We start from the raw sequence: 26122 nt of genomic DNA on the forward strand, positions 1-26122 counted from the left end.
AGACTGAAGTATGAGAAACTCAAGCTCAAAGGCAGCATGGATTTATTTATTTTTTTCTTTTTTCTTAAAAAAATAAAATGAAATAAAAATTACAAATGGGCACAAAAGAGTCGAGAATGAAATGGGAACCCACTTGGATGCCCCCATCAGCCAGAGCTGCTGCCGTGGTTAACAAACCTGCACTGTGCAGCTCTGCTCCAGCCCATTCACTTGATGTAAACCTACCTGGAAAGATGATGCTTTGTGGGGTGAGGCTTGGAAAGAATTTCCCCCCGCATCCATTACATCTGAACAAACACGGGTTTCAAATCTGGGATACTCTGGCTGTTGCTTATTTAAAAAGCCGCAGATGAAGATTAATTGCGCACCGTGTCTGAACTGGTGACACACATCCACCTCTCCTTTGTTTGTTTTGTTCATTCCATATTGACTTAAAGTCTGAACCGTTCTTCCAACTGCTTCACTCGTCGTGTCTGCCTCCATTTGCTACAGGCCTTGGAGAGGAATCTCAAAGTACATTCAGGTACATGACCAGGTGACTACCACATTAGCCAGTTTTATCACTGATGTTCTTGGCTGGGGCTGGGAGCTTCTCCAGGAACAGCAGAGTGCCAGGAGGCTCAAGAACGAAGGCCAGCTAAGGGCAGGATGCTACCAGCCTTCCTCAAGCCCTCTGCATCAAAGTCTTATGCAGTCAAGTGCCAGCAGGGAAGTAACCCAGAGTGATGGCACAGGCTGCAAACACAAGTGGACGACGAAAACTGCTTCCCAAGTATTAATCTGCCCACCAGGAGCTTGGTTACACAAGGCGGGCTGGGTGAATCCAGCACTCAAACAGCAAGATCTGGTCAATCCAAAGAGAAGACAATGAGTCCTAAATCATAAAGCCTTCAAGAGGAAAAGCACCATTGGTTTCAAGTGCAACGCAATGCTCAAAGCGCAGTCAACATCAACTCAGACCAAGTTGCTCGTGGCTTTGATAATGTAAGGCAGGTAAACCTCCAGGAACGCTCCTGGCTCCTTCTGGATGAAGCCACAGCAGCAGATACGCTCGGTTTTGCAAACAGGCTGTGCTACTCTGAGAAAGGTTCTCACTAACAACTGTAAGAGCCTCCTCAAAAGGCCAAGGGAAACAGGCCGGGTGAAGCAGCCTCTGTCAAAGCACGGAGCCAACAAATACAGTGCCACGATAAGAAATCAGAGCTGACTTGTATAATCACTTCTAGAAGTTTGCGGTAAATGGAGCCTGAAGAGCAGAAGGCTGATAGAACAACGTCGTTCGGAAGCAGCATGAAAGTTTCACGTCGATGAAGGAGGGAATTCAATCTGCGCCGAATTCTTGAAATCATTTAGATGCTAAATGAAGTTCCTCCTCCAAAAAAAGAAAGGAAGGCATTTCTTAAAGCCCACACACAGATCTGTGACTGCCGCATGTTAGGGGCTGACATAGAACTATTCTGGTTTTGGAAGGCTGCATTGTCTCCTGTGTCAGCGTGGCTGGTTTCCTTCATTTCGTATTTTGAACTTATCCCAGTGCAGCACACGAGGTTGTCTTTCATTTTGGGTAAAACTGAAGGGAATGGGGAAAACCCCAATATCACTTCATCTCAGTACCTGCCCCAAACGTGAAGCGCTTGTAAGCTCTTGGCTCCAGTTCTCTCCCTCTGCCTGCCCATACACCAAGGAGGAGCTGCGCTCCCAGCAGGGAATGGCAGCAGGACCCGAGAGCACCTGCACAAGGCAGGATGGTTTCCTCCTGATGTTTTGCATCGTCTGTTGCCGTTGGAGAATGATTCCCTTTTAGAGCTCCTTAAGGCATCGCTAGATACAAAAAAACAAGGACAGGTCTGAGTGAGGACTGTGCCCCTGTTACCAAACCATCAGCAGGGACAAAAACACCACGGAACAAAAAGAAGTTGCCTGATTTACTAATGACTTCTTCTCCTTCAGACTGATCCGCTCAGCCCGGTGATCCCCTCACACTTGGAGGTGGAGAAGATGCACGTGGTGCAGAGGGGCCCATAAATCGCTGCGGTCATTTGTCTGAGCCCCAGCGAGGGACGCTCCAGATGCTTTTGCAATAGTGCTGTTTTGATAGCATTACCAGCAGCGTCCCTTATTAATCATGTTGCCACTAAACGTCCCTGTGGACTATTTGCTGATGCTGAGCTTTTCCAAACCAGCCCAGTTTCCTCTGAATTTACGGAAAGCTCAGTGAAGATGTCTGCAATGAAAACGAACCTCACAACCGGGGAAAGGAGGGGAAACAAACTCACTTTTAACCATGGCTCGTCCTCTGCTTAATCCTTTCCCAAGGAAAGCAATTGGCTTTTGGGGAGGAACATCAAAAACGGAGATGAAAGGAAACACACCCTTCCATTTCATAGCACAGTGATGTTTTCGTGCAAGATGATCCTGAATACAGCCCAAGAGTCAACGCTGCTGATGGGACACCCTTATTTGCCTTCCGTATGGAGGCTTGGATGTTGTGTTTTCCTGCTGGCGTTCACGGCTTTTTCTTTTAGCATTGTCCGCTGGAGTTTTAAGGACTTTGAAGGAGATTTTCAGCATGGTCAACTGCCAAGAGCCATCTCCCAGCTAGCTGCCTCGCTCATAAGTCAGTAGCTGACATTACAACAGCAGATTCTATCTGCAAATCCAATAATCCTCCAACTACCAAACATCGCTTTCCCCCGAGATTACTTTTGATGGGGAAGAATATCCTTTGCGAGGCAAAACATTTTATTTAGCATTTTAGCTAACAAAACACATGGCAAAGCTACAGCCCTCCCCGCAAAATCCATTTTCCAGCTCCCCTCCTCACTCAGCCCCCCTGTGAACATGGGAAACCATTAACACAAGCTGCCACAATTAACTCCTAGCATCTTCTTCAGCACCTCAGACAATCCCGAGCTACTTGTCATGCAAACAACCTGTGAGATTCATTCTCCTTGCAGGGAAAGGAGGGGGTAAATTACGGAGTTAAGTAGATTACTGGGCAAGGAGTCACACTCTGCAGCCTTATGAGATGATTAGACCCTGGGAAATCCATACACCAAATCCCCAGGCTCCATAGTGCACATTCATTACCAGATTCTGGATAAACCGCAATCAAGAACCTTCCCTGGCAGCACTGAGTATTCCCATTCCAATGAGCTTTCATAGAGCTATCCCCCAAAAAGGAGACCGTATTTAAGATGTTAGAGAAAAAGGATCTTATGGCTGCATTTAGCAGCTCGGCTGTGAGATGCCTGTTTCTCTTTCCAGCCTTTGTGCAGCAATGCTACCAGTACCACCATCAGCACTGATACTAAAGAAGCACCGTTGTTGCAGTGTGGGTGTGTGAGCAGCACCGCCAGCAACAGGACCCGGGGACTACAGAGGGCTGCTGGCAAATGAGACAGAGAGAAGCAGTTATCTGCCACGTGCATTCAATAACTCTGGCCTAACACCGCAACTTTTTCAGTCCAAAGGAGGAAAGAAATGTAAGATTTGCAGCAAGAAAGCCAGCTGCTCCAACAGCAGTGGGGAACAGCCCATAGGGAGCTCCAAAGAACAAGCTCCCAATGAAGGTCCATTTGCCTCGTGGTAGATGGGTGATCCCACCTTAGGACTCTCCCAGGAACAACTGGACTGACATTAGGGAAACCCATTGCCCATATGGTGGCATAAATGGGCAGCATTTGTCCCCTGCTAACATCTTCTTGCAATGAGCACCGGCTGCAGCAGCAGTCCAGGCTGTTCCACAGATGTTCCAGACTTCACTTTATAACACACTTCATTTTCTTTTTAAAAGACTCCTATGCGGCATTATTCAGCAACCCTCCATTATCTAAAGAATTACAAATTCCCTATTTTCTTGATCTATATAAAGCAAAGGGCGTAACCCCATCAAGCACATGAAGGTGAGAGTTTGCTGCAAGCTCTCCCTCCCACCTGGGGTATTTTTACCAAAGCCACGTCTTTAAAAATAGCTCTCAGAGAAAAGTCTCTTATGCAAGAAGTTAGTTCAGGACTGCTGAACTGCAGCCTGCCCCCATCCACAGAAACTCCACCACAGGGACTATTCTGTGCCCTGGGAGCTCAGTGGAGGCAATGAGAATGGGAAAAAAAAACAGCAGCACAGTGGATTCAGCAGTCAGCCTGGTGCAGGGGTCTCATCTCATGGATGGTATGCAATGCTCAGGTGGGGACAGCAGCACTGCAACCATTAAGGAGCTACCAGGCAGGGCAGCTGCTGCAGGACGGAGCCAGCAAAGCAGAGCGATTCCTTGCAGCGATCACTGCACCACTTCCTACCTCCACCTCTCATGACCACATGGGTTTTTTTTAGCTCTCACCTTCCAAGAACCTTGGCAGAAGAGCACAAACCCCAGAGGGAAAACAGAACCGGCCACGTGAGCCCACAGAGATGGGAAGCCTGCCTAGAAGTTACACGTTTCCTGCCTTCCTGGCATCCCATTTTTTTCTCAGCTAATGCTCAATGAAGGCTTCAGAAGGGTGTCCTCCCCTCAGCTCAGCCATTTTGTGTCTCAGGTGAGCTGGACCACCGCTACATCCAGCCCCTGCGCAGAGCCGAGCCAAAACTACCCCTTACCTCACGCTCGGTCCTCCCACAAACCTTGCCAAATTAAGCAAGGAAGCAGACGACTGGAGCTCGTATGTTGTAAAACTTGTTCAGTCATAACCCATAAAAATACCTGAATGCCCACCTACGGACATGTGCTGCTGCCACCAAGGGCCCCACGCCTCCCATTGGGTGCTGCTCAGGCTGGGATGCCATTCCACGTCCAGATACGCCCAACTGCAAATGCTGATGAGAATCATTCTGCTTTGTGCTAGAACTTGCATGACTAAAGACAAGCACCTCTTGACCTTCTCACTCAGCAGCAAAGGAAAATCAGTTCTGTTGAACCCCTCCTCCCTTAGAAGATGAGTCCCAGCATCTGGATCCTCTGGTAATGAAAAATAAGGATCTTTCAAAAGGAAGCAAGACACCCAGACAGACTGAGCAGAGAATCCAGCCTTCCTTATCTCAGCTCCCACAAAGCAATCCCCTCTCCTGCAGGACTCCAGATTCACCAGCTCCCCATTCACTTCAAGCAATCAGCAGTGCAATCCTCCGCCTGCTTCACAATCCCAGCAGCAGCTCAGAGGATGCAGCTCAGGCTGGAGCAGACCCAGGCACAGCATCCCAACACAGGAACAGCTTTTCATCGCCGTGCAACGCTGGCTGGACTAAATCCAAGATATTCCATGATATGGTTTCTCTCCCAGAGCATTAACCACTAAGATGTGTGCGCAAATATGTTATGAATGCCTAACTGCAAGCAGCTAAGTACACAGGAGAGGAACTTACTCTGCTCTCATTGACATCACTGCATTCAGCCACCAAAGCAATGAACACTTGTGAAGTGCTGCAGGTGATGGCAAACAAAACGAAGCACTCCAGAGCTGTTAGGATCGGCACAGGACACAGCAAAATGCTGTGCACCAAGTGGAAATAGCTGTAGCAAGCAAAGCAAACAGCAGAGCTGCAAATAGTGACACTGGGAAGGAGGTGCAACAAGGAAGAGATGGAGAACAGAGAGTGCGGGCCGTGCAACACTAACTGCAGCCATGGTGGGGATGGACCAGAGAGGAAAGGGAGCTCTCAATGAAGCGAGGCAAAAGGCATTCAGCATTTCATAAATTCACTGGCAACAACGACAGCAGCAAAACAACAACACGCAAAAAGCCGTTTCCAGTCACACCAAAACTATTTACAAATCGAGGTCAGATTCGTCAAATAGTTCCAGGGTTAAGAAAGAAAAACAGAATGAGGTTTGTAAAATGCAATGAGGGAGGGGCAGGGGAGTAACCACCACATCCCTCCTGCACTGCGCACTGCAGGAACACATCCAGGCTTCAGAAAAGAGGGTTCCAATGCCTCAACGTGAAGGGCAGGGAGCAGCGGGTGTGAAGTCTGGCCTGGTTTGGGCAGCAGGCGGAGGGACGTGGGAAGCTGAGCAGGGCAATACGCAGCCCAGCACAGTGCGCCCCAACCTCACGCTCCAGCAAGAGCTGGGGATCAACTTTAATTAAACACTGATCCAGCTCCCACGCCACCGCAGCGTGCTCTCAAACACTGCCCCCGAGTGAAGCCGTTCTGAATCAGAAAGCACAAAGATCAGACAAAAAGCTCCAAATTCACAAATAGGAACCGAGAGCCCCTTCTCAGGACATTGGAAACGTCAGTGTTTACAGTGCTGAGCTGACGGACTGCCCCAAACCATCCCCTCCGAACCACTTGGCACCGCTGCTGTTACTGGGGAAGGCCCAAACGTCGGCCTTTTCCCCCTTGCTTTCAATTCAAGTATCGAGGAGGGAAATAAACAAAATGCAAGAAAAAAAAAAAACAAAAAAACCCATGAAAATGCCAGAAAAACATTTGCTGCTCCTTGAGTGGGAATGAGTCACTTTGGCTCTGAAAAGGTGCTTTTCCAAAACTTTCTTGCTGCGCCGTCGCTTCGCTAATGCTCCAGAGCTGCACACAAAGCACTGCCTGCTGGGATCCCCACAGACAGTATAAACGCTGCAGCACTACAACAGGCAGCCCTGCAGGAGCTGGAAGCCTGGCCGTGTTACACACAGCCCATGAATGCAGCCAGAAACCTCTGGTTGTGCAGGGTTTATGCTTTCCAGGCTCTCTGAACCTGGTGGCTCTTCTCTTGCTGATTCAGGAGAGTTATACAAAGACGTGTATAAAGGGACTGTGCTAAAATCCTGACCCTTGTGCTGCACAAAGCACTCACCTGGTGGGCTGTTCTTGTGGGCATGTGATGAAGCACTGCAAAGAACAGCAGCACCACGGGCTCCTGAGTGCAGGTGAGCAGGGCAGGAGGGAGCAGTTATCACCTGCAACCATGTCCCATTATCTGCATCACACCTGAACTCGAGTCGTAACGTGGGAATTGCTCAGCTGAGGAAGTAAAACGAGTTTATAGAAGTTCCTGATATGAGAATGTTACTCCCACTCTGCTCTGCCCAATAAACCCCCGCAGCGTGCAGCTGGCAAAGCCTCAGCTCAGCACCTGCCAAGCTGACAGCATCGCTGGGTGCTCTCCAGTGGGTGTGAGGCTGCACAGCATCCAGCACCGAGCCCTGACCAGCCTCACTTCAATTCTGTGTGTTCTGCTCCAGGTGAGCTTATTCTGCTCTACAACACAGGGATCTGAACAGGCTAATTGCTGGGCTGAGGCCAATGGGATGAGCTTCAACAAGACCAAGTGCTGCATCCTGCACTTCGGTCACCACAACCCCATGCACTGCTGCAGGCTTGGGGCAGAGTGGCTGTAATAACCAGCTACCTCATGAGCCATTCCCCTGGCAGCTCATTGCCCAGCCAGCCCATGACATTTCATACCTATATCCCTCCCTGTGTGCACACCCATAGCATGTGCAGAAAGAACCAGAGATCACCCTTCTGCTTCAACCTCTGCTCCCCGCAGTGCTGAGGACGGCAGCTCTGTGCCACCCATGCTGGGCTCCCAGTCACAGCTCCCCATGGGCTGACCCAATGCACCCAACCCACACTGCTGCAGACACAGTTTGCCAACACAGCCAGGCCCATTCACACCCAGGGGGCCTCCAGAGGACAAAGCCTGCTGTTCCTTAATTAAGCCTAAGCGAAAGGCGGCCTAACAGCATCCTACTTCCATCTGTGGGTACCTCAGCCTGCACTTCAAGTGCACCACTGGCAGAGCCAGGCTGTGAGAGCTGCCCGACAGCTTTCCCTTGTAAGCACAGCCCTGCAGCCCAGCCTGCCGTGGCCCTGCCCACCATGTTGGATGTCCCTATAAACAAAGGGGCTGCTGTGCTGAGCACTTCTGCCCCAGCCTGGAGAGCTCTTCAGCGCGTCTCATCTCATTAACGTTGCCCTAAATGCAATCCCTGCAGCACAACAAGGGTGCACACAGAAGCAGGGCCCTTTGCATGCCTGCAAGGAGCTCTGCTCATCCCCTGCACATCTGCATGTGGACAGCTGTGCACCTGCCTGGTGCGAGGACTTCACTTCGAGTGGGACCCGGAGTGCAGTGCAATGCCTCCCTGCTCATTAGCAATGCCCGGCAACGCGCAGCAGACAAAGCTCTGCAAACAAAGTGCAGGGGGAAGGGGAGAGAGGAGGATTTTTTGTTGTTTTCCCTTCTCTTTTTTCCTTTTTCTTTATAAAAAAAGAAAGCAGTGCAGAGGAATTCTCCATTCACTGATCTGTAGAATGCATTAATATCCTGAGCTGTTGGCACAGCCTCCCGCGCTCGGGGGACCAACAATGAGAGCAATGACTTCGAGTCTGGGATCCTCAAATAAACCACCCCTGCTGTCATGGCCACCGGGAAGGAGAATAACAGCCATAGGAGCTGACCTTCATTTCGTTGTTCCTCCAGACCCGACTGCTAGACCTCTGTTTGCCTGTTACTAGGATCTCCTGGCTGAAAAATGTAAGCATTTCCTACACGATACAAGAGGCAGTTTATTAGGTAAATAAACCAGGCCCCGAGCGGTCGCTTCTGCTTGGTAATGAGGAGGGCAGGGAAGGAGCAGACCTCCCCGCGCCACCTAGAATAACCCCAATCAATGCTCTATAACTAACACCACATGCATAATTTTAAACAGACAGTTAATGAACAAGAGAAGGTCACCGCAGCCCGGCCAACTTGTGAGCAAAGCCATTTGCCTCAGAAAACTCCAGGCCATAAAAATCACAGCAGGCACCGTCAGCATCATATCAAACCGTCCATCCATGGAAGCAGAAAGCAGGTTAAAAGAAGCATTTTCCTGGAGGCTTCTTACAAAAGGAAGCATCGGGGTAAGGGGGGGGGGGGGAGATGCTTACAGAGCCAACCTCTGCCAAGGGCACAAAGAAGCAGCAAAGGGCACCCATGGGGGCAGCCCACCCCCAGGAGCCTATGATAAGAGTGATTTAATCAGCAGGCAATGACCCAGGTGCAACAATTAAGGCCATTTTGCTCGTAGCTCCTACAAAAGGTGAATGGTAGTGAGTGGCAGCCAGTTTTAGGCTTCCCAGCACATCTCTGAGATAAACAGAAGAATCGGACAGTTTCATAAAGCATGGCTGGGAAAATGAAGTTTCTGCTGAAACAGAATGAATGGTCCCGTTTTCCTGCCAGAAAGGCAATGTTTGGTGCTTGTTAAGAAAGATATCACTGTGAAACAGCAGCTCCTGCGTTATGGGATGTCAGGGATGCTGCACATGACACCTGTAAGGCACTGACCCCCCCCACAGGCACGCACAGCTTCACACCTGCAGCTGCTGGGCCAGCCCCAGTGCTCACCAGAACCACAGAGCAAAGCCAGAGCACAAACTGCAAACCAAAGCCCTTCTTCCTTCCAGCCCCAAAGCAAAAGGTTTCAGATGCATTTTAGCTGCGGGCGGGTTTCACTCTATAGGATGCTGCTGCTGCACGGTCTGTGGGGCATCCAGCTTGGGTTGCAGAGCAATGAAGTGTTCCTGCTGCACAGTGACACCGTACTGACATGGCCACACTGATGTCACCATGAGGGTTTAGGAAGCAATACAAACCTGAGCTGCAGCACAGTTACAGGAGCAGCAGCACGCTGTGCCCATTGCTGCAGGGCAGGGGGACAGCCAACAGCACCATGTTCAGCACGGGGTGCAAAGCATGGCTGCAGCCTTGGGCTGGTGCTGGCCCTCAGTGGCCTCTCAGCAACTACACAAACACTGCCTTGAAGGCTCCATTCAGCTCAGTCCCACCTTCCAGCTGTGTCAGATTGGTGTCAAAGCTCCAATCCTTCAGCAATCCCATCGCTGCCTGCCCTCCTGCCAAACAAAGCTGTAAGATCACAGCCCCTCTTGATTTATATACCCCACTTCTGGTGGCACCAACATCCTCTATGCATCTCAGAAAGCCCTGAAGAGACAACATAACCGCTCTGCCCCTCGAAGACCCATTTCTCCATTGACCACATCCTTTGTATTGTTGTGTGCCACCAATGCCCGGGGCGGGCAGTGCTGTGCTCCAGATGCAGCCCCGCTCCCTGCCTGGTGCTCTGGGTACAGCTGCACTGTGTCAGCCGTGTGGGTCCCCCCAGTTTAGCTTTATGGCAGCACAAAGTCTCCAACCCAGAACTCCGCTGTATTCCAGCCCCAGTTCAGGCATTGCAATTATCAGTCGCTGAGCGTAGCTGGGATGGAAAAGGCAGGAGGAGGCGAGTTTAGCTGTACAAATTATCACATTTCAGCGCCGTTTTCAGAAATACAAATTTATGATTTAATTCTGCAACATGTATCCTTGGAAACCTAGCTGTAAAGCAGTCGCCCTGGGATATTTCACACAATTCTTCGGGTTGTTTTTTTTTTTGCTTTCCATACTCAAACACAACTAATTGTGAGGCCTTTTGGTGTGATGGACAGCCCGGGCACACAGCCTGCCCAGGGGCTCATTTCACCACCAGCCTGGTGCAATATTGCTACACGGGCTGACAGCAGCTGCTCTAAATCTCCTGATAGGTATGAACAAGCACTGATGAAGTTGGAGCTGTTTGAACAGCTGCATATGCAAATGTAATTAAGAAGATGTCTGCTGCTGTTGGCTCCCCTCTTCATGCCCCCCCCCCCCCCTTCTCCCTCTCTGGGTGCTTCCCAACGGGGGGGCATTCAAACTGGTTGCTACCTCCCAGCTTCAGGCTTGAACCCGTGCCTGATTTGTGTGCTGCAAATGAGCCCCAGAAGTGCCACCCTCCGGCTTCCTCTCCCATCTTTATGGTGTCTTACATGCGGGGATCAGCTCCCAAAGAGCAGATGATTTGGGGGTATTAATGGGGTCTGAGCACTGAGACAGCACTGCTGTATTTTCAGCACATTGAGCCAGGCACAAAGGCTGGGCTGGGTGACACAGGGAACCAGGTGGCTGGTGAGGCCAGGAGGAATGACGCTTACAGGGCTTCAAGTCCCTCCATTCCAAGTGAGCACTTCCAAACCTATGTGGGTCCAAATCCCAACGCAGAGCAGCATGGAAGGCAGCAGCTCCTGCTGCACCCAGACCAGTGGTGGGGAGCAGAGCAGATCAGAAGAGAAAAAGTGATGCGAGCATTTAGAGCCTCCTTGATTAACCCCAGCAGGATGAGGACTGCAGAGCAAACTGCAGAAAGACTAATTAGAGCATGAAGCTAAATGGTAAACAGGGTAGAAAACAATGGGAATGTTCTGAAGGGAAATCAGATCAAACGGAGCTAATCAGGTTAGGCCGGTAAGATAATGAATTTTCTAGACAAAGGAAGTGTGATGGATCCCATCCACGCAGACTTTGGCTGAGCGTGTGATGCAGAGCCATGTGGGAAATGATGACATGAAAAAAAGCAGGGATTAGCAGAACTGTAAGGGCAGGAAGTGGTGAAAGGCAAAGCGGCGTTGAAAGAGGGATTGGGATGGATGGAGGTCACACTGGCTGAGCTCCTCGAGGAACGGACCGGAGGCTGATCTTATTAAATGGTTTTATTAATGACCTTGGCACAGAAAGTAAGTGTGCTAATGAAATGTCTTGACGACACAAAGCTGGAAAGAGCCGTCGGTACGGAGCAGAGCTGGGAGACCAAAAACGGGTGACTATGAAGATAAATAGAGAAGGCTGAACCTGACAGGACAGAAGGGGAAGGCACACACACGTGGGACAACCACCTACGTTTTGCCATGAGCTGGAATGACAGTGAACTCAGGTGGAAAATGCTTATGAATGAGAAAGGTGCAGGGAGATCTCCAGCACAACCAGAGCGCTGCTGGGGCACGTCGGGCACGGGGTTGTGTGTAAGAGAGGTAAAAATTCAAGTAGGAAGAAGCACAAAAGAAGGGCTTGTCAGAACAGAGGTTATTTTAGTAGATTTAAATGTAATGATGCTTGTCCAGCCCCAGAAACAAAGCGGTGGGGGAACACTGAGTGATCCTTACACACACATCTGGGGGAGTAATATAAAAAAGAGGAAAGGGCCATTCAAGGCACACCAGAACAAGGGCTGCACGAGGACTAAATGTAGCCCTGACAAGTTTAGGCTGGGGATAAGTTTATGACCACTGTGAGTTCCCAATAGGAGTAATGGGGGGGAAGAAACGAGCTTGTTCTGGGAAATTTATCTTGAAGTGATGCTATGACCCAGAAGGCTCCTCTCGTCCTTCAGAGCTCAATGCAGTTACAGCAGCAGGGAGTGCTGAGCCCCTCACCTGGGCAGCAGGGCAGCAGGGCAGCAGGCAGCTCCAGCCCCTGGTGTTGTGTCTTTAGATCCAGCACCTCTGATCAGCTGATTTGCCTCAAACACGAGCAGTTTTAAGCCAAATGCTTCAATGTACGACACAGAACTCATGAGGACGTGGCTCCTCTGGGCCTCTGAGCTACTGAAGGAGGGAGAGGCCGTTCATCTATTGGGAAAACAAGATGGTAAGACAGCAAACAGGAGTCTCAGAATAGCTCAGCACCAAAACCGCCAGGCCTGTTTAGAAAGCTGCCCTATTAACATAATTAACGAGCCCCACTTCTGCCACATCCCTAAGCTCATCTGCTTTGAGGTTTCCTTGGTGTCTAATGAACACAGCTCCCCCTGCGTTCTCCCCTTCAGTGGAACCCTTAATTGGGTCTCTCCGCTAACGAGGAGACACGGCCAGGTGGACCTGGAGGAAGAGCCTATCTCCGTGACCTCCACCTCCTGCCCATGTCAGCCCTGCTCAGCTGTGGGCACAGCAGGGCGAGGGGGGGCACGGCAGCATGCCCCCCCACAGCACACACAGCACGCTGCTGGCACAGCCCTTCAACAGGCTGTGTTATCACATGGAGCAAAAAGGAGCTGGGGGAGAGGAAGAAATCACTCCTTTGCAAAGTTTTCTCACAGCAGTAACAGCCCAGAACAAGCTTGTCAACACATCAGTGCTTACAGGAGAAAATGAAGAAGGGGGAAAATATAAAGCAGGAAAATATAGCTGCCAGGGCAGGGATCTGTCCCATCCAGGAGGCTCTGAGCCACTACAGAGGGGAGGAATCCCAGAAAGCAGCAGGCAGGAAAGGCTGACCTCATGGCACCGACTGCACTGCTCCAAAAAAGGACAGCACTTGTTCCTGTGAGCACACGGCGTGTGTCGGGGGAACAAACCCCAGCACCGCTTCCACAGCCCTGACTGCAAATTAAACCCATGGCAAAAATCAGTCATTAGAGCAGGGCAGCAGGAGAGGCCTGGCATGCACGAATCACTGTTCTCTAGGGGAAACCCTGTACGGTCCAGGTACCCTGCTTTCAAACTATGAGACCTCCTGAGAACTCACACTGAGTTCACTTGGGTATTGGGGTGATGTGGGATAAGGTCAGGGCCAGGAGCTGCCATGGCACTGCAGAAGCTGTGGGATGGGGGCACGGGGAGTGGGAGGCAGCTGGATTGCATTGCCATCTGGTGGAGCAGGGGAAAAGGGGATGGATGGGAGCTGTAAACTGTGTGCTCTGTACAGATATGGGCAGTGCTGAGGTACCACGCTGCAGGTGGGAGCTGATGCTGGAGCCAAGGGAGGCTCAACACTGCACAGGATGCAGCCCAGGGCTGGGAGCACTGACAGCAGCAGTCGGGGCGGTCCTTTTCCTCTCCACACATTTCCTCTCCACACATTTTTTCCTCCTAGGAACAGGAATGGATGAGATCACAGCTGGGCTACCTCTACCAAGAACAAACCAGAACTACAGAGGGATATGAGTGGATCACACTGTAAAGGGACAAAGCTGTGTGCCACGTCATCGGGATCGTATGGGGCACGTTTGTTCCTCCCCCAGCACCTCAATTGGAATCCCACTCCCAGTTGTTTGTTATTATACTTCTCCTTGTTTATTTTTCAATGCAGTTCTTCAGAGGACATCCTGAGGGTTGGAGGCTTCTAATAAAAGAGCTTATTGAGAAATGATTAACGAGCGTTGTTCTGCACAACAAACCCCAAAGGTACATGAACTGGGAGAACACGGGGACAGGCAGACAAACCCCAAAGAGCCGCTGGCAAAACGGCCGTGCCCGAATGGCACAGCCAGGCCTGGAGAAGGCAGCCCAGCGTGTGATGGATGACTTGTGTGTACGGTTTGGTGAAAGCTGCAGATGAGTTTCGGAAATCTCAGCACTATGTAGGCCCTCAGATCCCAGCTCAATGCCCGGCAGACGCTGAAAGGAAATCAAACAATGCCAAGCAGAGTGTAAGCATTTGCCTGCAGATGACTGATGATTTTCAGCAATAATTTCATAAATACGGCACATAAACTATTCCATGGCCATTCTTGCACTGCAATCAATGGGACTTCCACTGCCACCAGCGCGGGGCCGCCTGGGGCCACCAAGGGAGACCGGCCCACACTGGGCAGCCTCCATGGGCAGCGTCCCAGGGTGAGACTGTCAACAGCTGGCAGGGAAATGTCACTGCAAACAAGCTGCAAATGCAACAAGGCATCCGACACAACCTGCAGGCTCCGGCCAGGAGTGTGGGGCTGGGCTGCAGCTCCAGGTCTGTGCTCCCTGCTCTGGGATGCGGGGCTGGAGGATGTCACACCCATCCCTGAATCTGCCCCAAAGCCTCAAGTGGTGTTTGCATGAGAGCGAGCTATTGAAATATTGATGGGAATTGGATTTCATTAGTAATACTTTGATTTTATTATTATACTGGCTGCTAACAAAGAACGCCCATTAATGTGTTACATTCCTGCTCATAAAAGGGTGATTATTCCACTGCTCATGCCAGGGTGCTCTGCTTGGATCCACAGCCCATTGCTCCAACACATCCTCTACTGGGGGGAAAGAAAAGACATGAAGATTTCAAGTGAGGAAACACAGGAACAGACACTGGAGCAACACAGATCCAGGTCCCGACAGACGTGGGGTGCAGGACTGAGCATATTACTGCAGTGCAGTGCAGAATACCAACAGTTACTGATGGTTTCATCAATTTAAACAGTGTTAGTGGAGAAATGCACTCTGAGAAGTCACCTGGCTGATGCCCATCTTCCTGCTGCTTTGCTCAAGAAATGATCTTATATGTGTGGAGGGTTTTACTGGAGCTCATAGGCCTGGAACTGAGAATTGCTGGTGTAAGGTTGGAAAAGGGATGGGAAGGGTGTCGTCAAAGCCTTCCAGTATCACTGTTCTGAAACTCAGGATTAGGCGAGGTAAAACAGCTATCCGAGGCAATGCGGCGTTCATGTATATCCAAATTGTTATGCAAACACAGGAAGACCCATTGCAGCACACAGAGCAGGCACCGAGAGGCATCGCTTCTCACCACCCATTAAAGAAAAATGTTTTTCAATGCGGAAAGGGTGAGAGAGGTCACCCCCAAGGCATCCAGCCTGGGATCCTCCCAGCCTTCCCCTCTCCCATCCTCCTCCTCCTCTTGAATTCCCCAGTGCAGCCAGCACGGCCTTTAGAGTTAAAGAGACAGGCTCATTATCTAGCAGCATTGTTGGGCTCTGCATTTGCATTAAGAGCACAGAAAGGGTTAGAAATACCCAACACACAGAAGCCATTCCCAGCAGACATCCTCTTGTCCCACCGTGGGTGCAGGTGCAGAAATGGAGGGGCTGCACAGGGCGCTTGACATCATCCAAGCACATCTATTTTTAAATCAAATCGATCTCGAGTCAGCATTAGAGATCTGAAATAAATGATCAGTCATGAACCCTGCAGTCACATCTTCAGCTCCGTCTGTACTTGGAATATGAGAAACTGGTGACAAGTGTCCCTGATGAGTTTGCTTTAACCTCTAGAAGAGACCGCAGACCTCAATTTGCACCAGCCAGGCTTACAACAAGCTAAACATGATGGAGAAGCAAATCGATCCCTCAAATATACCCTCAGTGCATGAGGGACACCTCCGTGCTGCTGAGCTGGTGCCCTCACTGCTGCCTCTGCGTTGTCACAGCACAGAACAGAAGCTCCCACAGGCAGAAAGCTCCACTTCACCCAGCTTGTGGTCAAGCCAGTGTGTTTTCTGCCCTCACCCCCAGCAGCCTCCCAAAGGCAAACCCCCAGCACTGCAACCCGTGCACAGAACCTGCTCTCACTGATGGGAGAAGCACAGCCTTGCTTTGGCTATGAAACAGGCAGCCTGGTGGAGCTCTGCTCGCCTGCATGCAACTTGGAAGTGTCAGTGTGAAGATTTCATGTCTGGCAGCTCCGAGTGCCATTGGGTTGGGACACATTCCTGCAGGACGCCACCAGGAACGCCCTGCGACACCATTCCCTGCTGTGACCATTTCTTCTTTCTGGTAGCTAGCAAGTTTTTAAACCTCATTAACACGGACCACACTCATTTCACACAGTCCTACAATTTCCCATCAGAACATTGTGCAACACCAGAGTGAAATGGCACAGGGAAGCTAACAGTACCAACACGCAGTGAGCCTGCAGCACAGGCTGGAGGAACACGGAGGTTGGAGAGGTGGCTTCCTCCCTTCATAGGAAATCTTCCTTGGGAGAAGCACAGCACACACAGCCTCAGGGCATGACTTCTGCCATTGCCATTTAGTAACAGTGTGGGATTTGTGCTCATTTCCTACCGCAGGACGTTGACTTTCTGTCCACCATCTTCACGTGCCGTGTCTGAGTGCGAAGCTTGCTGTCCGTGTTCTCCACCAGGTTCGTGAGGTCATCGATGATCTCTGGGGAAAGAGACACACAGCATTAACCTGAGTCCCTCAGGCCTGAGGATCCAGCAGAGAAAGCAGCTACATCCCAGTGTGACAGAGCACCACAGTGTGTGAGGGGTGGGCAATGCCAGGCAAGAGACTGCAGCTTCAGATTCAGCTGGAAGGGACAAAGCTACAGCCTGCTGTATACAGCAGGACCAGCCATCCAGTGCGGGAGGATGGGAAATCTGAACTCTCAGTCCTTGGAAGACAGCATCTCAGCACTCAGAGCTCACTTGGCTGCTATGCAGTCATTACAATGAGAAGCACTGTCTTCCTAAATGCTTTTGGGAGCACTTGGTGAGATCCCAATCAAGCGATAGGGGAGGATGCTGCGCGAGTCTCACACTGTTCCACTGATTGGATGTAGGAATGGCAGCACTGCCTGCAGCCCTGATGGTCCTTAGGGGAAAGGAAAGCAAGCAAAACTTCCCCTACATCCATTTCTAAGAGAGGGGAAAGGAAACTTCAAGGCAACCCACCCTCAGCCTCACACACCTAATGACATTATTTGTGTCACAGAAATAGGACCGGGTAAAGGCTCAGACCCAGAACCTGGTGGGCTGATTGATTGGGGTTTTCTGAACTCATAAAATGAAAAACCACATTGGGGCACCAGATTTCCTTCTTGCTGACTGCGATGCTTAAATCAAGTTGCAATATGCAGACGGTGCTTGTTCCTGGGAGCACAAACCCACAGCGTTTGGGTGGTTTCCTATCTGCAGGTAGGAATGATTTTGTGTGCTTGAGAAACGGAGAGGAGGACAGCAGCCAAAAACTGAACGCTATTGCAAAATGCTTTCCTCTGGTTGCACTGCCAGCACTTCCCCTGCTATTGATCACTGTCCTGGTAAATCTTTTTGGAGGAGGTTATTCTGTGCTCCTTCAAACCTGACTTTGCAGACCTCTATGCCAGGAGCAAGGCGATGGCACTGATGGGACCTCCCTCGTGCTTCCAAACCGTGCTGGCAGCTCCAGGTGGGGACCTCATGTCTACAAGGGGTGCAACCATAATAAAGCACCAACTTTGCAGCATCAGCCTGTGCTCCAACAGCTGCACACCTTGCTCAAGTCAGAGGAGATTTCAACAACGTTTTACCCTCCTGGAGAGTTAAGAGAATTAAGCACGGTCCTCCTAAGAATACCCCCCCACCCTGCCCCACAACGCTGCAGCATCTCCTGTGCCCAGTTCCCAGTTCAGGTGTTTCATCCCACCCCACTTTCCCAAGTCCCACATCTGCAGGGCAACAGCACTGTGAGGAATCGTTATCTGTTCCGTGTGATTCGGCACATGGGAAAACCAGCTCAGCTCTGCCTGTGAGGGCGGGCTGCTGGGGCTGCCTCTAAGTGAAAAGAAGTGCCGAAAGTTCCCATCGCCATCAAGGACAGTGTGATAAGCACGCCTGGGAAATGAGAGCCTTTCCCTTGCCAGCACTGATCAGACCCTCCTTGGAAAACATCCTGGAGCACACACAGCTAAATGAGCACAGATGCGCACAGGAACACTTCCTATCATTTCCTAGCCCAAAGGGTCTCAGCAGGGACCGTGGCTGGAGCAGACCCACCTGCATACTGCTCCCGCCCCAGGCACAGCACCCAGCAGCACAGCATTGGCACCATGGCCAGCCCTGCTTTGCCACTCTCCATCTGCATGGAGATTCTTCCCTGCTGCAAAGCCAAGGGAAGGCAACGGGAATGCAGGCTGTGCAGAAGCAGTGACGTGGATTCTCAGGTAGGCAGAGCTGCTGCCAGAGCAAACCCCCACATAAGAAAGTCATAAGAGCACTGAAGACCTGTGGTGGCTCTCAGTATTGCTCCTTGGCATGACCAATGTCAATGTCCAGGCTGCCAATGACCACACAGCGGACATTTCTGTCACACTGCACTCCAAACCACACTGAAACCACTGGCACAGGCATAGGCACAGTCCTGCAGGGATCCCGAGGCAGGGATCTCTGGCATGAGCCCAGCACTGCAGCAGTGAGCAGCAGGAGTCCTATGGCTGCTGCAGGTGGAGCATGTGTACCTGTGCTCTGGGACCAAGTGCTCATGCTCGAGTGATCACAAACATTAAGGCTACAGCAATGGGTGTCACTCAGCAAAATAACAGCATTGCCAGAGCCTGGATCCTGAATCCATCAACAGGACAAAGCTGTTCTGCCCTTCATGGCCAGGAGCTGCAGTCCCACACAGGGCATCTGTGGGCAAAGGAAACTGCAAAGTGATAAGACACAGTCTGTGCTCTGTGGAGCAGCATGAATTGGCCGAACACCTCCTTCCCAGAGCTTTCTTTGGTGAGTTCACAATTACAGACTGTTCAATAGCATTTATCAGTGAGTAACCCATCTCCATGGTAGATTCCCACTGTGAGTGTTGGAAGACTGCAGTCAGCCTCAAGAAAAACACAGAGAGAGCTGAAGCCATAACATTTTATGCTATGCAAAGAAAAAAAAAGAATACCCTACAATAAGGCTGGAATTCAGCACAGCAGCCAAGCAGCCTTCCTCCCTCCGTCAGGTCTCAGTGCTTCAGGAGGAGGTAAATACCAAAGAAATGAATCATATATCAAACGCCAACCTCTATACGTCCAAACCCCGTAGTTACATGGTAATAGGAAAGTAAGCATTGTTCAAGATGCCAGTGCTATGAAGACTGCAGCTAATGTACACACATTGGAAAGCCAAAGCACCTTGGTGTAATGTGGCAGCTGCAACACCAAGGCAGACTGAAAGGAGAGAAACAGTGACAACCACAGCACCAAGAATGGGAATTTCTCTGCACCTCTGTGGACAGCACCTGGTTTTTGAGGTCTGCAATGCAGCAGCTCTCTGCTCAGCTCCAGGAACCCCACATCACTGCCCTGACACCAACCTCTGCCCTGCACTGCTCCAGGGCAGTTGCTTCCCTTGGAGCCTGCTGCCAGGATGAGCCCTTCCCCATCTTTCCCAGCTCAACTGGTGATGTTTCATCTGTGTTTTGGCAGAACTTCATAAAACATTTCTCATAGTGGAGCAAACCATCGTGTTCCTCTTTACATTTCAGCTTTTTGTTGCTCTGCTAATTTCCAGGGGTTTGATGGTGTCTGGGGCCAGCTGGGTTCCAAAGGGATCTTCATCCCAGGAAGGATGGGTTTGTAATGAGCCATGGGGAAGAGGGGAAGGGAAGAAAAGGAGAAGGGAGGGGGAAAGAGAGGGGAAGGGAAAAGAAGAGGGAGAGAAGGGAAGGGGAAAAGGAAGGAGAAGGGAAGGAAAAGGGAAGGGGAAAGTTGTCTCTGTGTCCAGCTCTGACACCGCCACGCCAAACGCAGCACCTCATCCTCTCAAAGGCAGCTGTGGTTTGAAATCGCACCCCGGTGAGCAGGAGCAGCTCCAGGCCATCAGCTGCAGAACTGCTCACCGGGTTTTTCACATAGAGCAGCACAGAAAACAAACAGCAGCACCGATCCCAGCAAACAGTTATTAGTGAGAGTTATTTTCAAAGCACACACTGAGAAGTTTTCCCTTTTCCAGCTGCTTATTTTTGTTTTATTAGAACAAAACCCACGGACATTAATTTTAGTTGTACTTAATTGAATAATTTCTCTGGGGAATAGTTTGGGGCGAGTTTGTGAGCAGCCCCTTTCCAAGAGCCATTACTAATTGGCATATACCACCGTGTCAGTGTGCCAACCAAAACAGCGTGCTTTAATGTTACTGGAAGCACTCTCAGCCCAGATGTGTTGAGAACTCGTGGTGATATAAGGCAGGCAGTAACTCTGTGCATGTGATAGAGCTCTTGCAGCATCCTCTGCCAGTTATCTGGAAGGAGATAAGTCTCCTTCAGCAAAAGCACCTCAATGCAAAGCCAGGTCATCTGTTCCTCCCCTTTGCTCCCAGCAAGTTGTATGGCTTCAAGTTGCACCTGGGGAGGTTCAGGTTGGATATCAGCAACAATTTCTATTCAAAAAGAGTGGTGATGTGCTGGCACAGGCTGCACAGGGAGGTGGTGGGGTCACTGTCCCTGGGGGTGTTCATGAAGCTTGGACAAGTGGCGCTGAGGGATGTGGGCAATACTGGTGCCAGGTGGACACCTGGACTGGCTGATCTTGGAGATCTTCCCCAATCTCTGTGATTCTAAGATACCATTCCCTTTACTCACTGTGTTCAAGGCTGGCTGACACAGCCACCCAGCGCAGCACTGCAGAACGCTGCCTCCTGTCCACACAGCATGCATTGCCTCAAGGGAACTGCCATCATCCTGTGGTTCATCTGTATTCTAATCTGCAATCTGAGCACTCCAGCTATAGGGAGGTGAAGATGCATAGGCCACACTCTGAGTACTTCCAGCAAAGGAAGGAAGGGACACCACCACGGAACTGCTTTTTGACAGACTGAGCTTTGAGCAGAAAGTCAGACTGCTGGGGGACAAAACAACAGCCATAAATCGAGCACCTCTAACAAAGCCCGGAGCACAACAGCACTGGAAGATACAACAACAGGCTGCCAATCAAAACACGTCTCCTGTTGTGGCAGGTTTGTTTTGTGGAAGCCCGCGGCATGGAATGAAAGGACAGAAGCTCATTCCAGCTCTGCTCTTGTTTGTTTTCCCCTGATCCAAAACCTAAGCTCAGTTTTTTAAGTGCTGCATTCAGGACTTCTGCATGGCACGCCACCCTCTGCTGTGCTGCCTGGAGGTAACCCTGCAGAGCAATGGGGCAACAGGAGAACCCACAAAGGGCCATCCCCGTGCAGATGGATGACCCCAGCAGAGGGGTGTCCTGAGTTTCTCAAAGCTCATTTCTCACAGCATTCCTGCAGGACAGCCCCAGCAATAACTCAGCTTAGAGCAGTGATTATCAATGGCCGGAGCCAGCATTCCTGGGGGAAAAGCAGGGAATTGCTTTGTCACCCAGAGGGTGGTGACGCACTGGAACAGGTTGCCCAAGGAGGCTGTGGATGCCCCATCCCTGCAGGCATTCAAGGCCAGGCTGGATGTGGCTCTGGGCAGCCTGGGCTGCTGGTTGACGGCCCTGCACACAGCAGGGCGTTGAAACCAGATGATCATTGTGGTCTTTTTCAACCCAGTCCATTCTGTGATTCTATGACAGCTCTACTCCAGTAGGAGCCATTTGCAGGCTGCGGTGCCCAGCAGGATGCAGGCAGCTCGCCCTGCCCAAACTCAAGGAGGCTCTGTCCAAAAGGCACAGCTGAGCCGTTCCCCAAGTGTGAACTCCAGCACTGCTTCCAACCCGCCACAATTTTCAAGGCTTAAAAGTTAGTGAAACACTTCATTGCTGCCACGGTCCCAAAAATGAGAGTTCTTTAACAACTGGATATGAAGTGCTCTGCATTTTGAAACAGATTAAGGGAGACTGGAAAAAATGACCAGCGTTTACTAGAGACCAAAACCTATTACACAGAGTGCAACTTGAGGAGCAAAAAGGGAATACTGCTCAACGTGCTGATGTGATGCTGACTTTAGGGACGGGGTTAAGCAGTGCAGGTTCCTTCCCTTCCGATTCCATTCCTTTTCTGAGCACAGGGCAGTGAGCTCAAGGCACCCAGCATGAAGGACAAGGCCATACTGCAGCTTGTGCACAGCCACTCGTCCTCCCCCCAGAGGAAGGAAGGCTCTGTTTGCTTCTTTACACTAAAATATGCTATAAAACAAATCTGCCTTTTTAGCAGCCATTGGCGCTGGGTGCAAGCCAACTGAGCATCACAGCATCCAGCACAAGAGCGTCATGCTGAGGCCAGCTGCATGGCATTATCCTCTCGGATCACTAACAAGGAGGAAAGACACTTCAGAATCGGTCTATCAATCACAGGAGGAACCAGCAGACTTGCAAGTGCTTCATGGCCACACTATTGGAAGCAGCTGATGGAGCTCAGGTCAGCCCAGGCACCTGGGACTCATCTCCTGCTGACACACTTCATCGGGCTCCTCTGGAATCAGTGTTGAATGGAGTCAATTAGCAATGGGGACGGTGTGCTCAAAGCGGGTACTGGGAACCAGCTGAGCTGCATGGGAGGACTATTCAGCGTACTGTTGCTGCAGTGTTCCCACCTGCTCCTCCTCACCTGAGGCAGGCCCAACGCAAACAAAAAGGTTTCTGGGATGGATGGTTCAAAACCCCCATGTCTGCAGCCACGGGAAAAGTTCTGCTTGCTTCAAGAAGTGCTTAAAATTAAAACAACAAGGAGGGGGGAAGAACAACTTCCACAGATAATGTGCTGCGTCCTGGGCAGCCCCAGCTCAAGCTTTGCTTCCTTCCCCCTTCCTTGCAGCCAACACCGGGCCAACTTTTCCCATCTCTCCCATGGATTCCTGCAGATGTGGCTGTGACTGAGCAGCGTGTTTGGTGTGGCCGCATGCCCACAGCTCTGTGCCGAGCCAGGGGAGGCTGCTGCTCAGAGGAGCCCTCACCCAGCTACTCCTCCACGGCCTTCTCCTTCCCCCAGTTCATCCATTGCAAGGAGCAGGAGTGATTAATCGGCACAAGCAGAAAGCAGAGGGCTTGGTGCCACTCCGCAGCGTGCCCAGAGGACACTTCACACCACCGTGGCTAAAGGCTGCTTTCATCTCCATGCACGACTTTGGAATTCCTGCGTGACGAACTCCAGCACAGGAAGGAAACCTTAAGCCTCCACTTTATCAAGCTGCACAAATACACAGTTTATCAAACCAGAGAGATTAGTGCTGCTCACTGTGCTTCTGCTGCAGCTGGATGCAGAGCTGGCTGTTTGCAGGCCGGCACAGCACCTTCCTGCAACCGAGTGTAAGAAAATAACTGTGCATGCCTTGTGCAAGTCATTATTTCTAATGACTTAATTTACATCTCATTTGGGTTTCTGGGTGTTGTTTTTTTTTAGAGGAAGTACCGATATCAGGCAAGGTGTGAAAGATGGGAAGAAAACCTGAAGGGGTTTTTGCTATTTGTTAATGCCATTGCTCAGCACACTGGTGGCCAGCAGCTGCATGGTGCAAAGGCAGCGCTCTCCATGACAAGGACAGGTACCTGCAGAGCACAGATGTGCCTCCACTGCTTCTAAACCCGGGGTCCGCAGGAGCCTCCTAAGCCTGATCAGAAGGAACACCAATGTGTTATCTGTCTCCCAGTTAAAACCAACACGTTGTTTCACTTTGCAGCCCCAGTTTTAATAACTCACAACGCCGAGCCCTGCCCTCTGCCTCATTATACTCCTGCAGCCAAGCAAGCCCTGCCCTGTAGGATCTGCCCTTTCTGACTCGGGAGGCGAGGAGCTCTGCTTTAGGACATCTGGTAGTAGGGGCTCCTAAGGTCTGATCTTTCCATATGGGCTGGGAGAAAGTGATAGATGTTTTCATCTTTTCTTTAAAAGGACAATGAACGCTTGCTGGATCATTTCCAACCCAAATAATTCTGAAACCCAAAAGGATATTAATTGATAGATGCATTGTACAAATCTTCCTGAGCACAAAGGATCAGATTCAATAGCCTGGACGAGGCCATTGTGCCTCGCTCTAAAAAAAAATGTTTTGCAGCCCATTATACCCTTTCCCAATTCATTCATGCTTTAAAGATTCCCTATACCCTGTGCTGTGGATGCTGATGAACAGCCACTGCAGTCGCCTTGCACCACCTGGACCTTCCTGCGAGCAGGAGAGCCCTGGGAACAAGGAAAAGCCCATCTGCAGGTCGCCTCTAAGACCATGCAGGGGTAAGTTTGTCAAATCAGAAAGAACGGGGCAGCACAATCAGCACCTTCATCAAGTAATATGGGAAATCGGGACTCGGATCCAAGCAAGCCCTCACCATTCTCTACCCATCGCTGCAAAGCTGCATGCACTGTTCGACCAGAAACACTGCCACAACCATCCCTTTCCTGCACTATTTCTGCAAAGATTCGATTACTTGATACTTCCAAAGAGTTGATGAAGCGTTTGCTATGTGCAGAAACAGGTGCACCAAACACCAAAGTGCTCCCTGCACCCTGGCCAAGGACGACACGCTTTCAAGTCCCCAGCTCCTGAAGCTGAGCCTGGCTGCTAGCAGCAGTATTTTAAGACTTCAGATGCGAGGCTCCAGGCCTCAATCTTAAATGATTTTTTCAAACCCTTTTAAAACACATTTAATCCTTTGTTTTCTTTCTAAGGAGAAAGGTTTCACATCTGGACTGTCAACCTGCATTCCAAAGCATTAGCTTGGCGAATTAAAGCGGCCGAGCTGTAAATCTCTGAGAACAGGACTTGTCGGGGCAACAGCAACTCAGCATTAACCCCGGGTCCAGTTCAGAAGGAAAGCAAACAAAAAAAGCCCAAACAATGCAGAGAGTCCCAAGATCACTTGGGAAATGAATCCCACTGCCCAACGGAGCCAGGCACTCTTACCTATCTCTTCCTATGCAGCACAAAAGCCCACCAAGAGCTATTCCTGGTTCCATGGTCCTCTACAGCAACCATCAAATGTCTTGAGAAAACTGCAGCCTTCTTAGAGCCAGCCTTCAGAGGGGTCAGTGCCTCCATCCCTTCAAACTCCAATAGAGCCAAAGTCCTTGAGCTGCCATTTCTCATGGCTTTGACTAGGAAAGCTGTCACAAAGCAGATGGAAAGCAACAAGATGGGCTCCAGAGAATGAAACTCTTCAAGCCACCTCTCAATGGAAAGCAAAACTTCAGAAACACAGATGGAACCCATGGCAAACGGGTGCAAAATGGTAAAAACATAAACAGAAGTATCAATCCTGCCAGTGCCCCCAGGATAACCACACACCATTGAAGCATCCCAGCTAATGTAACCCAGTGTAACGCTTACTGAACATCGCATTTATTCGTTCAGATTTGTAGATGAGCTGCTAAAAAGCAATTTCCATTTTTGCTATTATGTATATGTATATATATATATTCCATTTTAGAGTGAAAAAGGCTGACCTGGGCTCCCAAGGAACCTGCAGTCAGAGCAGCCCATCCCCAGCAGACAGCTGGGTGACCACGGCCGGCTGGTTAACTCTCATGTCAGCGCTCCATTCACAAAACACCCTGCAGTCCAACTCAATTACTTCTTACCCTTTCTACTGAAGCACTTTATTAAATCTCTCTTCCTACCAACCGCACAATTCAGAGCTTTGTGTTGAGCTCTGCAGATCACTTTGTACTTTCAGCTCCGGTTTCCTGACCCCTGCACCGTGAGCTCGGCTGCACCCTCACCCTGAGCACCTCGGCAGAGCACCTCCTCCTTCCTGTCTGGTTCCTAAATGAACAAGAACACGCACAAGTTTTGCTCCAAACTAAAGCAAGCACGCCCAAGGAGAAAACATGAGGTCGGAGCACTGCTGCTATCAGCACTGTGGGTACCTCTGTGCTGCTGTCCCACCACCTCCTGCACATCCATGCAGTAGATTGAGCTCATATCTGCAGGACCTTTCAACAAAAGACACTATTATAAGATTAAAACC

The 26122-nt window shown here is 50.5% G+C and overlaps 1 protein-coding gene across 1 annotated transcript in view; it reads right to left on the minus strand.

Moving 5' to 3' along the window:
- STX8 (syntaxin 8) overlaps positions 1-26122 on the minus strand; it is a 69113-nt gene that overhangs the window by 7092 nt on the left and 35899 nt on the right. The window contains exon 7 of the mRNA XM_072351856.1: positions 16582-16683. Coding sequence (XP_072207957.1) covers positions 16582-16683 — 102 coding nt within the window. The remainder of the gene's footprint in view (positions 1-16581; positions 16684-26122) is intronic.

Source organism: Excalfactoria chinensis, chromosome 17, assembly GCF_039878825.1.
Source record: "Excalfactoria chinensis isolate bCotChi1 chromosome 17, bCotChi1.hap2, whole genome shotgun sequence".
Classification (NCBI taxonomy): Eukaryota; Metazoa; Chordata; class Aves; order Galliformes; family Phasianidae; genus Excalfactoria; species Excalfactoria chinensis.